Source organism: Xiphophorus hellerii, chromosome 20 (genome assembly GCF_003331165.1).
Source record: "Xiphophorus hellerii strain 12219 chromosome 20, Xiphophorus_hellerii-4.1, whole genome shotgun sequence".
NCBI lineage: Eukaryota > Metazoa > Chordata > Actinopteri > Cyprinodontiformes > Poeciliidae > Xiphophorus > Xiphophorus hellerii.
Window position 1 is genome coordinate 30,458,968 of NC_045691.1, and position 14,178 is coordinate 30,473,145.

Consider the following 14,178-nt stretch of genomic DNA (forward strand, 5'->3'; position numbering starts at 1 on the left):
TATGTGATTTGACCCCTAACCCTAAGAAAAAAACCCCATCAATAACATTTACTGTGAACACCGACTGATATATCGTGATCTTCTTCGAGGGCGGCCAGTCTCGTTGGTCCGTTTGAGCGCCCTCCTCTGGATAACGGTAGGGAAGACGCTGCTCTGCAGTCACGACTGTGCTTTTTATGACTGGTGGAGTTGAGGCGTTTTGGCGTATTTTCAAACTACAACGTGTCAGGGTTACAGCATTTCCTGTGGGTGCCAAAGAAAGGTCAGATTTCAGACCAAAGGTTGTTTTCATCCTGTGTTACCGGCTTTTCCTCAGCCAGTGGTGAAGCTGTGGAAGGTTAAAGGTTAAAGGAGCCGCCAGCACGCAGCAGAAACAACGCAGTTCCCAGGAAACAGCTTTCTGTTTAAAGTTACTCATTTTATTGTGAAAGACTCAAACCCTGACAGCTGCAACAAAAATATCAAAGCGAGTTCACCGCTCACTAGAACCGTAAATAAGCATCACAAATCATTCTTGAAGCAGCAGACTCCTTAGCTCGGACTGATGATTAAAGCACCAGCGTAATTTTCTCAGAGAACAAGTCCGACTGGGAGGAGCACATATGATCCGTCTCCTAAAACATGTTACACACGGCAATTTACAAGAAATCTGGACTTTCTGTTAAGAAACTGGCTTATTTTGAACATTTTTTTTAACAACTGACGGTTTGTCAAAGAGCACTTGGGCTAGTTTTCTCCCGGTAGGACGGCTTTCTCCATCGACCTCACAGCTGATAAAACACAGTAACCATGCTACGTTTCTCCTCCGGCCACAGAAACAGAGGCGGATCTAACGTCGCAGGAGAGAAATCAGAATGTTCTTTCAAGAGGGTGTGAGCAAATATAGGATCTGTTCTCCAAAACCGCCTGGGCGATCTTCTTGATGCTGGCGTCGTTGTTTTCTGGAGAATCTGGGGAGGAGAAACACATTTGTTTAACTCTCATCTGTCTGGACTAATGGCGCAGATTAACAAGTCTTGTACAAATATCTCTATCCTTTGAACATTTTGTCACGTTCGTTAGCGTAAAAAAAACAAAAAACACAAACACAAAGTAGAGCGTCACTGCAAAGTGAAATGACTGGTGGTTTTTGAGGAAAACAACTGGGGAAGGAACCAAGAGGGCCATGCCAAGTTACCAGGACAAATATTAGCTCACCGCACAAAGCTAACCTGTGGCTAACAGAAAGCCCTTGCTGAAAGAAGTTCAGAAAAAAAAAACCTCTGTTTGCACTGTAACTAAGCTTTTTGGGAAACATCCTAGAGATTAAGGAATGCGGTGAAGTTCAGTTTACGATTGAGATTGATGAAAAGATTTTCGATCTAAACTCTAAAATCAGTCTATTTTTTTTCCATAATACATATTTGGAGAAGTGAATGCTGCAAGTCAAAGGAGTCAATGCAACCTGCTGTTTCTTTAGAAAGGCAATATATTCATTTAAATAACAAACTGAACTAAATCGACAACCGGCATCGCTGGGAATCTGTGTGTGTGACTGAACTGTAATGACTTATTTGATGCGAATTGGTGCTATGTGAATATTTTGTTTTGGTTTCGGACGTCCTCCATCAATCTGAAGGCTGATGCTGTGGTTCTGAAAGAAGCACTCTGATGCCATCCATTTTTTCAGACACCTAGGATTCCTTTTTGGAGCTATTGGAGACTTTTACGGCGGCAACGCTCTGCGGCTCGTTTCCCCGTCTGTCCTGAGCCAGTAAATACAGTCGAACTAGAATTAAATGATTACACTAAAACAACGAGCTCTATCGATTCGGTAAGCTGAACGTGAAATAAAATCTCTCAATTTCCTGCTCGGCACTGGCTGGGTAGGATCAACTGTCTCAGGGTGTCGATGTTGATCCGCAGCAAGAATCTGCGCTCCGTTCCACACCAGACACAGGAATGAATTGTTTTTGTGTTGAATAAAAAAAAGTTAAGTTTGAATAAAATATTACACAAAAGTAAAAATGCCTGCTTTCCCCCCCACCCAAACAGAAGACCTTCCTAAATTTATGTGTCTATCAGACTTTCCAGAAAAGAAAAAAAAAAAAAAAATCACTAAAAGGACAAGAATTTATTAACGTAACAAAACATTCAGATTTGCAAAGTTGAGCAAAAAACATACGAGAGCCGAACTTCCCGTCACTGTACCACTGTACAGCAGCTTCTACTTACGTTTCTGCAGCTGAACCATCGAGTAATTATTCTTGAAGAAGGCATCGTTGCAGAATGTGTTGGCGAGCAGCACCTGGAAGGAGCGACGACATCGCAGCAGGATTTAGAGAAATAAAACGAAAGAAATCATTTTTTTAAAAAGCACCAATCCGCTCTGCAGTGCATCCGGGAGGTTTTTCAGTGTTTCGCAAACTTATTAAAATTGACATAAATAAATAATAATATGTTTACACAAGAATTCACAGACTTTGCTTCACACTCTGTTCATCCAATTAAAGCCTCAAGTCTTCCTGAATGCGACGCCACGAGCTCAGCACACGCATCTGTTGGCGGTTCTTCTCCAGCTGCATCAGACTGGATGGGAGGCGACTGGGCAGCCATTTTCAAATCTCTCCAGAACGGAGTAAAATGTGGGAAACACTTTAGATACATCAACGTTATACCGCAGTGGGAAAATTTCCCACTGAACGAGACAAATCCACCTTTGGAAGGAGGACAAATGAACTCTTCTCTGCTGGAAATGCAGCAGGTCAGATCTTAGTTTTCAATGCGAATCATGAGAATCAATTTTTGATTCTTTTGGCAAATGAAATTTTCCTGCAGAACAAATGGACTTAAATTAAAGGTGGACTTTTTTTCTGGGGGATGAGAGTAGCTGGGATTGTTTTGTTTTTTTTAAAAGAAAGCCATCAGATTGGACGGTAAGACGTTAACTGCTCATACGGTCTGCGCGGAGCCCAGCTGTAACGGCTCTAGGCCGACACACACCTCGTGGTCGTGATTCCTGAGGCCGATGCTGATGGAGCGGCTGGCTCTGGACAGGACGGCCGTCATGGCGTAGAGGTTGATCAGGACGTCCGCCACCCTCTTCAGGACGAGCTGTTCGTCCACGATGCTCTGAAATCGGGTTTAGAAGAAACGGAACGATATGAAGCCTCGACTCTTTAAAACTGACGAGTACAGAGGGAGCAAAAAAAAAAACAACAACCTGGTGCAGACTGGACAATGTGTCAGGGAGATGGAATTGCAGGAATAATCCAGGGGGCGCACTGGAGTCACATTCCATTATTATCCAATTGGCTTCTTAGGAAATGTTATTTGTATTCGGTTTGATGTAAAACGGATGATGCATGTGTGATTTAGAGTCAACTGTGTGCAAATGACGAGTATTTGTAATTTATCATTCTGCTATGCACAAATGCAGAGCTTGGTGAGTTTTTGTAAATGTTTAGGTCTCCAAAAAGCAAATTCATTTGACGGGAGAAAAAAAACCCCCTAAAAACAAACAGTATGATTACAATCGGCCTGAGCAGACAAAGGACTTTTTAGTCACTTCCTGTTTTGTGGCGAGGACTTCCTGTAGGTTTTCAAACACGTCTTGTGTGGCTGTGAACGGGCAGCGGATCCGGTTTCAATCTTCTGTCATTCACAGGGAGAAGCTGGAGCAATGAGCTAACACTTTTTAGCTTCTTCTCTGAGTGGGCGGGGCTCTAGTGATGTCATTACTGTAACACAAATGTGTCATCCAAACATAACAGTGCCATGCGCAAAATGTTCATTAGAAAGAGGGACACAGAGAAATTAAAAAGTTTTGTAGAGATAAAACAGTTTGGTAAGAAGATAAAAACGACCTCGATTCAACGGACGTCGCGTTTAGACCCGCGATCTTCTCATACTGGGTTCTGTATCCCAAAAAAACTTCGTTTACCAAATTTGAGCACTTACTTATTGATATTCGGAATTCAAAAATACTTTATTGATCCCAAAGGGAAATTAATTAAACAGAAAAGTATTGCCAGAAATCAGTGCGACTGCGCAGAATCCAAAACAAGAAGAAACAAAAGCAAAGCTATTGTTGAATAACATAAGATAAAACCCCAAAGAAAATACAGAGCTCCTGCAACATGCTGCCACCCTGCACGGCTCAGTCTGTTACAAAAGACTGGTTGGATTTTCTCTAAGGGAACGACAGGACCAAATACCAAGCGTCCGTCTGTTCATCCATTTCAAGAAATTAGAAAATCAAAATACCTTTCCGTATCTGTACAGAAGGCTCTCCACCGTCGTCCCGAACAGGCTCACATTCTGCTCCAGTTTCTTAGCGCTTTCCTTCGAGACAGAAACAGGAAGTCACAGAGGTCCCGGAAAACCGCCTGGACGAAGACGAGAAAAGAAAAGAAAAGAAAGAAAAGAGATCCTGCTGAGGTGGAAGCAGCTCCTCACCTCCAGGCTGGGATGAACCACCCCGTCCTTCCCCGTCAGGCCGAGGTCCACCGATCCTCCCAGTGACGTCCTCAGCTTCTTCCCAGCCATGCTCATGGCCATGAACACATTTCCTTTCTTCATCTCCCTGAGAGGGGGAAGACGAGACAAAAACATCGCCTCTAAGACACAGCGCCTAGAAAAAAGTATTCACCGACTTGCATGTTTAACTCCTTTTGTTGCTTTCAAAGGTCGGCTTGTTTGAGAAACAAACCGACAACAGGAGAGCGGCGAGAAGGTGTCGAGAGAAAACAGGTTTCGACTGAACGATGACCAGTTCGGCCTCGTGTAGAAATCGTGCTTAGACAAACGTGTGACGCTATATTTTACACACAAATCAGCATGTGTGTGAATAACTATGGGCGTGAAAGTTCGCGCAAATATATGCAAACTTTTTACTCGCCGTGAAATTGTGCGGCAGCTGCGAAAATGTTTTCAGAGACGGTAAACGACAAACCACCAAAACTCACCTATTTCCTCTGATGTACGAGTTCATTTAGTAATTAGAAACACAAGGAGAATCAAAGCCGATGGTTTTTTATGATTTTAATATGTCGTTTAAACAAATTTAAGCATCCTTACTTTACAAGTCGACCCAAAATTAACAATATCACTGGCAGAGGTGGATGAAAATGTATTTTTATTCAACCAAAAGTCTTGTTTGTGACAAGAAATGAGATATATATAAAACTGGCTGTGAATTAGGCATGATCATTTGTTTTCATTTTTATTTTTCCTGGTTTTTACTTTTTGTCTGTTCAAAATAAGTTAATAACATAAATAAATATATTTATGAACAGATTTCTGTTCAGAGAGATTTGTCTCTTTTCAGCGTAATTTAAACATTTTTTAATTACATATTAAGACAAAATGGCATGTTAAAAAAAATTATATTCCCGTCAATAACAAGTGGAAAACTCCACCAACATGAAAAATAAATATGACTTTAATCATATGAGGGGTGTGAATAATTTTGACCCACGCTGTGGCGTTTTATACGTACTTGATTTTTCCCGTGAGCACGTTGCCGGCGTACTGCATCCCGGTCAGCGCCACGTACATCCTCAGGATCTCGTTGGTCCCCTGGACACAAACGGCAGGCTTGCTGTTCTGACGTTGTTTACTGCTAAAAACACTCACAGCTAGAAAAACGGCAGCGTGTTGGAACTTGTTCACTGTGGCAGAGAAAAGATTCAGATTTTTCTGGCACTCATTTTTTGTTCACATTTCAAAAATGTGATTCAAATGTGGTGAAGAAAGAAACGCATCAAGAAAGAAACGTTAGCCCAGTGGTTCTTAACCTGGGTTCGATCGAACCCCAGGGGTTCGATGAGTCGGTCTCAGGGGTTCGGCTGCGGAGGTAAAGACACACTTGTGTGAAGTCGTGATGACACGCCCCGCTTGGCCATCACTTGCTGCAGAGGATCATGTTACATTGCTCGGCCAATCAGGGCTGTGGGGCATTTAGTGCGCGCAGTATCAGCGGCTGTCGTAGTTGTACGTCGCGTGGTTTCTTTCTTAATATTTTAATCCATACTAAATATGTCGAGCAAAAAAAGAAGAAAATGAACAGACTTTGCTCTGAAGATGCACTTGCCAAGGTGAAGCCACGCCTCTCTGAACTGCAGGTATGTCATTTGTGCAACACTTTATTCTGGCCCCAAAAAAGTATTTTGTGGATTCAAAATGACAAAAAACAAATTAAATTTAAAATAAAAAAAATTAAGTCATTAAAAAAAAAAATAATTCTTTGAAAAAAATCCAAATTTATTTTTAATTAGTAAAATAGTAAAAAAATATTTTTGGGGGCTGAAATTCTTTTATGGGGCCGAAATATTTTTTGGGGGGCCAGAATAAAGTAATACTGTAACTTGCTGTGAGTTCATGGTTTTGTTCTTTGAGCAAAGTGACGTTCATGCACAGCTCATTTTGTGCACCAGCTAAAAAACATATACCTACAGTACAGACCAAAAGTTTGGACACACCTTCTAATTCAATGGATTTTCTTTATTTTCATGACTATTTATAAGGCAATAAATCCCACTTATTAACCTGACAGGGCAGGTTGACCTATGAAGTGAAAACCATTTCAGGTGACTACCTCTAGAAGCTCATCAAGAAAATGCAGAGTGTGTGCAAAGCAGTGATCACAGCAAAAGGTTGCTACTTTGAAGAAACTAGAATATAAGGGGTATTTTCAGTTGTTTTACACTTTTTTGTTTAGTGCATATTTCCACATGTGTTATTCATAGTTTTGATGCCTTCAGTGTGAATCTACAATGTCAATAGTCATGAAAATAAAGGAAACTCATTGAATTAAAAGGTGTGTCCAAACTTTTGGTCTGTACTGTATGTCTTGAATTTGGAAAAAAAAATTATTTTATTTATCACTAAAGAAGGGTTTGGTGAATGCGCATATGAAACTGATGGGTTCGGTACCTCAAAAAATTTAAGAACCACTGCTCTAGAGCTTCAAGTTACAAAGTCACCTGCCACCTGCTGGTCACATACAGCAATAACATGTTGTCCTCCTATAGATACTACGCTTGGTACTACTTTGTCTCTCTTCTAGTCCTGGTGGCTAACTGTGGACTAAAGGCCCGACGTACTTCATCCGGATTCGCTACTCATCGATGTAGACGCGTGACGAACATTTTGTTCATCTAAACCAAATGTTATAAAGTCAAGAAGGACAATCTTTTCATTTTGGGCAAGAGGTTAGCTAGTTGTCCGTCAGTTATTTAAAAAAAAAAAAAAAAAAAGAAGAAGAAAAGAAATCACCATCCTGTTGGCCAACACACCTCAAAGATGGGCAGGATGCGACAGTCCCTGACGTAGCGCTCAAACGGGTAGTTCTTGGTGTAGCCCAGACCTCCGAGGACCTGCAGAGCCTCACTGCAACAAATCCAGCCTCCCTCTGAGCTGAAGACCTGCGCGCAATGTTCACACTGTGACCTGTGTGTTTGGTTATTATTGGGTTTGACATGAACGACGTCTGGCTGTCCAACCTTAACCATGGCGGCCTCTAACGAACAATCTGGGACTCCTGGTCGATCCATCATCCCCGCAGTCAGGTACGCCATGCTCTCCATCACAAAGGCGTTGATGGCCATCAGAGCAAACTTCTCCTGCAAAAACAAACGAGTCGAAGCATGGCGTTATGCAGAGGCGAGCAGAGTAGCCAAAGACTGTACTTGATTAAAAGTACCACTACTTCAACGTATTGTTTTTTTTTACTCCAGCAAAAGTAGAAAGTATCCAGCCATGAAGTGACTCAAATAAGAGTAAAAATGTATATCGCATAAAGCACTGAGTAACCTTGGTTTAGGATGTGATAGTCCCTGAAATTATCAATCATTTAATATTTAAAATGTACATCATCAGACGGACCAAAATATGAAGTTCAGTGGAAATTTTGGAATTTTAAGGACCAAAACGACAGTAACAAAAAACTAAATTATGAAAATTTACAAAAACAACAGGTGTGTGTCTTTATTTGGTCAATTTTGGGTTAAAACACGTTTGCTCTTCATTCAGTGCGTAGAGATTCCAGAAATGTTACTCGAGTAAGGGTAGAAATGCTTCATAATAAAATTACTCAAGCAAAAGTCAAGTAAAAAGTACAGTAAAAATACTCCTAAAAGTACATTTAAAAAAACCTTACACAAGTAAATGTAACTAGTTACTGTAGTACTCTGCACCAGGAGTCGTGAAGGGAAACCTGCATGCGCCCTACCTGGATCATCCCAAATTCACTTAGGCTTCTGTTAAACTGCTTCCTGCTGATGGCGTACTCTGAGGTCAACACTAAAGAAAAAAATAAAACATTCACCACTTCTGTTTCTGGGAGTATATATATATATATACAGTACAGACCAAAAGTTTGGACACACCTTTTAATTCAATGAGTTTCCTTTATTTTCATGACTATTGACATTGTAGATTCACACTGAAGGCATCAAAACTATGAATAACACATGTGGAAATATGCACTAAACAAAAAAGTGTAAAACAACTGAAAATACCCCTTATATTCTAGTTTCTTCAAAGTAGCAACCTTTTGCTGTGATCACTGCTTTGCACACACTCTGCATTTTCTTGATGAGCTTCTAGAGGTAGTCACCTGAAATGGTTTTCACTTCATAGGTCAACCTGCCCTGTCAGGTTAATAAGTGGGATTTATTGCCTTATAAATAGTCATGAAAATAAAGAAAACTCATTGAATTAGAAGGTGTGTCCAAACTTTTGGTCTGTACTGTACTGTATGTATATATATATATATATTTTTTTTTTTACCCATCAGCTTTTTGATCATTCCAGCACAAGAACTGCCCATGCTGAACCTCCCAGAGTTCAAGATGTTCATGGCGACCTGTTGAACAAAGACAGAACTTCATTAAAACTGAAAAAAAAAACCACAACAACATATGAATACAAGTTAGCCTGAAAACAGAGCAGTTTACCTTGAATCCGCCTCCTACTTCTCCAATCACGTTTTCCACAGGAACAGGAACGTTGTCAAAGGACACTTCACACGCTTCAAAACAAAGAACAATGATGCTATAATCATCGCTTAGTATCAGGGTTCTCATTTATAGAGAACTGCAGGACTCATTAAAAAAGTATGTTTGGTCAAAAGGTAGAAACGACGTGTGCACACACACACACACACACAATCAGATTTACAAAACCGTACAAACACACACCAGCAGGCAATTTTCCTGATAAACCACAGCTCAATCAATCAATCAATCAAATTTTATTTGTATAGCACATTTCAGCAGCAAGGCATTTCAAAGTGCTTTACATCATTACAAACACAGAAACACAAAGCAACATAGAATCAATAATCAAAACAAAGCATTAAGTCAGGTTAAATTTGTAATTGATTACGTTTCAAATACAATCCTAAACAGGTGGGTTTTCAGTTGAGATTTAAAGGAAGTCAGTGTTTCAGCTGTTTTACAGTTTTCTGGAAGTTTGTTCCAAATTTGTGGTGCATAGATGCTGAAAGCTGCTTCTCCTCGTTTGGTTCTGGGGATGCAGAGCAGAACCAGAACCAGAAGACCTGAGAGGTCTGGAAGGTTGATACAACAACAGCAGATCTTTAATGTATTGTGGTGCTAAGCCGTTCAGTGATTTATAAACTAACAACAGTATTATAAAGTCTATTCTTTGAGCTACAGGGAGCCAGTGGAGGGATTTTAAAACTGGTGTTATGTGCTCTATCTTCCTGGTTTTAGTGAGAACGCGAGCAGCAGCATTCTGGATCAGCTGCAGCTGTTTGATTGATTTGTTGGACAGACCTGTGAAGACGCTGTTGCAATAATCAATACGACTGAAGATGAACGCATGGATGAATTTCTCTAGATCTTGCTGAGACATTAGTCCTTTAATCCTGGAAATGTTCTTCAGGTGATAGAAGGCCGACTTTGTAACTGTCTTTATGTGGCTCTGGAGGTTCAGGTCAGAGTCCATCACTACTCCCAGGAGCTGTACACAGCTATACCTAAACGTTTTCGCACGAGGTTCCGCCTCAGGTTCTGCACTCAACACACCCACAGGAAGCCATACATTTCCGATGCAAAACACCTCGGTAATATTAGTTTCGCGTCAAGTTTGTTTTTTATGAATCACAATCTTCTGCGTGGAAAGCAGCGCACACACACGTTTCAGGACCCGTTTTGTGCAAATGTGAGCTTTTACGAACGAGACTTCAGGAGACGGATCCCGTCGTTTTCTCTGAAGTGGCAGCAGAGAAATCCGAAGCATTGTGAAGACAAAAAGAAACCAATACGTGGTTTGACTTTTTTTTAGCAAATAAAATATGTTTATATGAAAGCATAGCAGCATGCATGGAAGTAAAATACCTTGAAGTGTGTTTCAGCTTTAAGCATCTACAGACAAGTTTTGCTCTTTCTTCAATGAAAATCAGTCGAACTTAGTTTGACTGGGTGCACAACCTCTGTTTACTTTGAGCAAAATCTCTTTTCAAATTCTTTACCTTCCAAAAGGAAGGGTAGGATTACATCAAGGTACAACCATGATGTTTGTGATTGTAGCACATCAAGATGTACAACTTTTCCGTGGGTATGAATACTTTTGCATAGCAGAGGTAATACGGCCTAAACGCCACATAACCCGTTGCCTGGTATGAATGAACGGCTTACTGTAGGAACCCCTGATGCCAAGTTTGTCTTCAGGTTTGCCGCTGCTGATGCCCCCAAAAGCCTTCTCCACGATGAAGGCAGTAATCTTGTCTTTCTTCGCACCGTCTACTTCCACTTCGGTCCGAGCAAACACCGTCATGACGTCTGCGAAGCCTCCGTTTGAAATCCAAAACTGAAAACAAGAGAACGAACGAGGAGCTCAAGAGTCGCTCCACATAAATAGGGGACATGCTGGGAGAGGTTTTTTTTTTTTTTTTTTGTAAAATTAATGTGCGTCACCTTGGAACCGTTGATCAGGTAATGTTTTCCGTCTTCAGACAGAGTCGCCCGAGTCTGAATGGAAGCCGCATCGCTTCCACTGAAGGGAAGAGAAAACAAACATGAAGCTGGTTGGCAGTGTGAAGCTGCTATCCTAAGAAGACCAATAAAAAAAAAAAAAGCTCAAGTCTGAATATTTGGAAGTTGTTTTTTTTTTTTTTGCTAAAATCATCTGACTGGTCACCTTAAAGTCAAAGACTTTTGTAGACATTAGGAGTTGAACAGATTTATCAACCAGCTGATTTATTGGTGCCGAATTCCTTAGTTTTGGTTGGTCGATTATCAGCCGATACTTAGAATTACCAGTTTCTCTGATTTGACTTTTTCTAGGTACATGTTAGAGTAAAACGAACATTGTTCTTTTATTCTATGAACAACTGACAACATGTCTCTGAAATTTCAAAGCTAAAATGTTGTATTTATTTGCATAAAATGAAAAATGGTCAAAATAACAAAAAAGATGCAGCGCTTTCAAATCTCAAATAACGCAAAGGAAACAAGTCCATATTTATGTCATGTTTTCACTCAGGAAGAGTTCAGAAATCAATATTTGTTGGAATAACCAGGAGGTTTTCAATGGGGTTCAGTGCAGCCGGCTCTTCATGTTTATAAGTATACAAAAAAAAAAAAAAAAAAGCTTCAGAGGAAACTCTGGACCCGGTCATGAAGGAGTTGTCAGGATCTGTACCTGCCGGGTTCTGTAAGGCAGAAAGCGGCGATGTGTTCTCCTGAAGCCAGCTTGGGCAGATATTTCTTCTTCTGGGCTTCGTTCCCAGCGATCAGAATCCCCTGAAACCACACGACTCTTAGCACGCACACGTCCCGTATGTTCGACTAAGTCAGCAGACCGAGACTCGACAAACAAAGCGGCAAGCGACCAGCTACCTTCAGACCGATGGCTTGGTGTGCAGCCAGAGTGACGGCAATAGAGCCGTCCAGCGCGATGATCTCGTTCAGCCGGGCATACATGGTGTTGGAGAGTCCGAGGCCACCTGCGATTAGGGAGACAAGAGATTTTTATAAGAACACATCTGGTGACGTTGAGGATTATCTGCTTACTTTTCTGCACTACTTCACTTTAGGGAAGGACCCGAAAATTGTACTCATGTAAGAGTAGCACTACTTTAACATATTTTTACTCAAGTGACAGTAAAAAGTAGCCATCCAAAAATTGCCTGAGTGAGAGTAAAAAAAAGTGTTGGGTAAAAAAAAGTGACTCAAGTACTGAGTGAAAATCTAAATTATTTAATGTCTAATAATTGCACCATCAGACCGACCAAAATATGAAGATAAGTGGAAGTTTTGGTATTTAAATGACAAAAAAACAACAACAACAATGGAATCTGGCAAAAAAGGAAAAACAATAAATTTCCAAATCACTTTCTTGGAATATTTGTAATTTTAAAGACGAAATTCACAATAATTTATATAAATACCATAATTACAAAATAACCAAAGTCACACAAAATAAACATTTTTCACAATACAGAACTTATGGTATTGTAACAAAAACTGCAGGTGTGTGTCTGGTCTGGTGAATGTTTGGTTAAAACATGTTTGTTCTTCATTCAGTGGGTCGAGAATCCAGAAATATTTACTCACGTAAGAGCAGAGATACTTTATGATAAAAGTATTCAAGTAAAAGTAAAAAAAAGTACAGTGTAAGAAAAATACTTCTAGAAGTAAATTCTTTCTTTAAAACTAGTTGAAGAATGAGGGGGGGGGAAAGTGTGTATTGCTGCGATGCCACCATCTCACCATATTCCTCAGGGATCATGATTCCAAACAAGCCCAGCTCCTTCAGGCCGTTCAGAGTCTCTGCTGGGATCTTGGCTTCTCGATCTATTTTCGCTGAATCAACTGGAATTGTGGGGAGGGGTGGAGAGAGAGACGACACTTAAGACAATTGTTTGATGACCAGCTGACTGCAGCACTTCAGATCCTCCTCTCTCACCTTCCTCGTTGAAGAACTTCTCCACTGGCGCAACAAACTGCTTGACCTCCTCCAGCTCATCGTTTCCAATCTCTGGATAAGGGAAGACCTCAGCCTGGAGGAGACAAATACCATGACTCCAAATGCCGTCTCGTAAATCTAAATTGTGAATTTCAGTTGTTTTGTTGTCATTTTTAAAAAAATAATGGTTTAAAGAGGTGGGTACAGAACCCAAAGATTGTACTCAAGTAAGAGTAGCACTACGTCAAAGTATTTTTACTCAAGTAAAAGTAACTGAAGATGAATACATAGACTAAAAGCTGGACTATAGACATTTTTAATGTGCCTTCGTGAGCCTGCTGCTTATTTTTTATTCTTTCATTGAACATAATTTCAGGTTTTTGGTGAGTTTTCTTGACCTGGTTGACTCAAAATGTGAGCTATTACTGTTGCAGGTTAACTTTCTAAGCTTCACATTAAGACTACTTAGTGTTTGGTTGCTTCTGAAAGCATTTATTTTATTTTTTTCGGAGTGTCAAGAGCACAGAGGAAGTAAACATCATGTATTTCTTGCTTTTTGTTGGTCTGTCCAATAAAGTCACATTGACACCAGTGGAGTTCGACACTGCTGAGTGTCAGCTGTCACGCATCTAAAGACGACCCCCTCCGTTACCTTGTTGATCTGACCCAGGAACAGATCCTTGGCGTAGGCCAGACTCCTTGGATGAGTTCTGATCGTCCTCCGCTGCTGAACACGCAGCGTCTGTTTCCCCAGGTGCCACGCGTGACAGACGAGTCTGTTCTTTTCGCGTGGAAAAGCTCTGGATAACGCGAGGAAGCCGTTCGCGTTCATTATACTTTGAAGCGCGTAAACCTTATACCAACCTCCGTGCACTTGCTTGATCAAACACTGGCGGAGTGCCCTTTCACCCGTCTCTGACGCGTGTTGATGACGTCGGTATTTTCACCGGAGTTGCTTTCAGTGTCCCTCGTAAAATATATGTCCAAAAAGATTTTTTTTAAAAATAGACCATCTTAGACCATTGCCAAGTTTCTTCTCCCTCATTTGTTCTTATTTTTCTTTTTTTTTTATTTAAAAAAACCCCAACTTTTTTCTTAAAACTTGAAACCATTTCGAAAAACTCTTTTTTTTTTTTTTTAAACGTAAAACTATTTCTAAAGACACTCAAAAAGTTTTATTGTTAGTTTTGTTTTTATGTTCTTCACCGGAACTCAATGACTAGATTGCTCGTCACGAAAGTTACTGAGTTTGGAGAGCGT

The 14,178-nt window shown here is 40.5% G+C and overlaps 1 protein-coding gene across 1 annotated transcript; it reads right to left on the reverse strand.

Moving 5' to 3' along the window:
• Positions 1 to 397: 397 nt before the first annotated feature.
• Positions 398 to 13,849, reverse strand: acad9 (acyl-CoA dehydrogenase family, member 9). The gene is made up of 18 exons (XM_032548590.1): positions 13,571 to 13,849; positions 12,919 to 13,012; positions 12,723 to 12,824; positions 11,850 to 11,956; positions 11,653 to 11,753; positions 10,926 to 11,004; positions 10,647 to 10,818; positions 8,940 to 9,013; positions 8,773 to 8,848; positions 8,213 to 8,283; positions 7,485 to 7,604; positions 7,278 to 7,406; positions 5,480 to 5,559; positions 4,438 to 4,564; positions 4,246 to 4,323; positions 2,983 to 3,111; positions 2,215 to 2,287; positions 398 to 950 (listed from the first exon to the last, which is right to left on the reverse strand). The coding sequence occupies exons 1-18, from the start codon at positions 13,748 to 13,750 to the stop codon at positions 850 to 852; spliced, it is 1,893 nt and encodes a 630-aa protein (XP_032404481.1). The 5' UTR covers positions 13,751 to 13,849; the 3' UTR covers positions 398 to 849.
• Between the last annotated feature and the right edge of the window lie 329 nt (positions 13,850 to 14,178).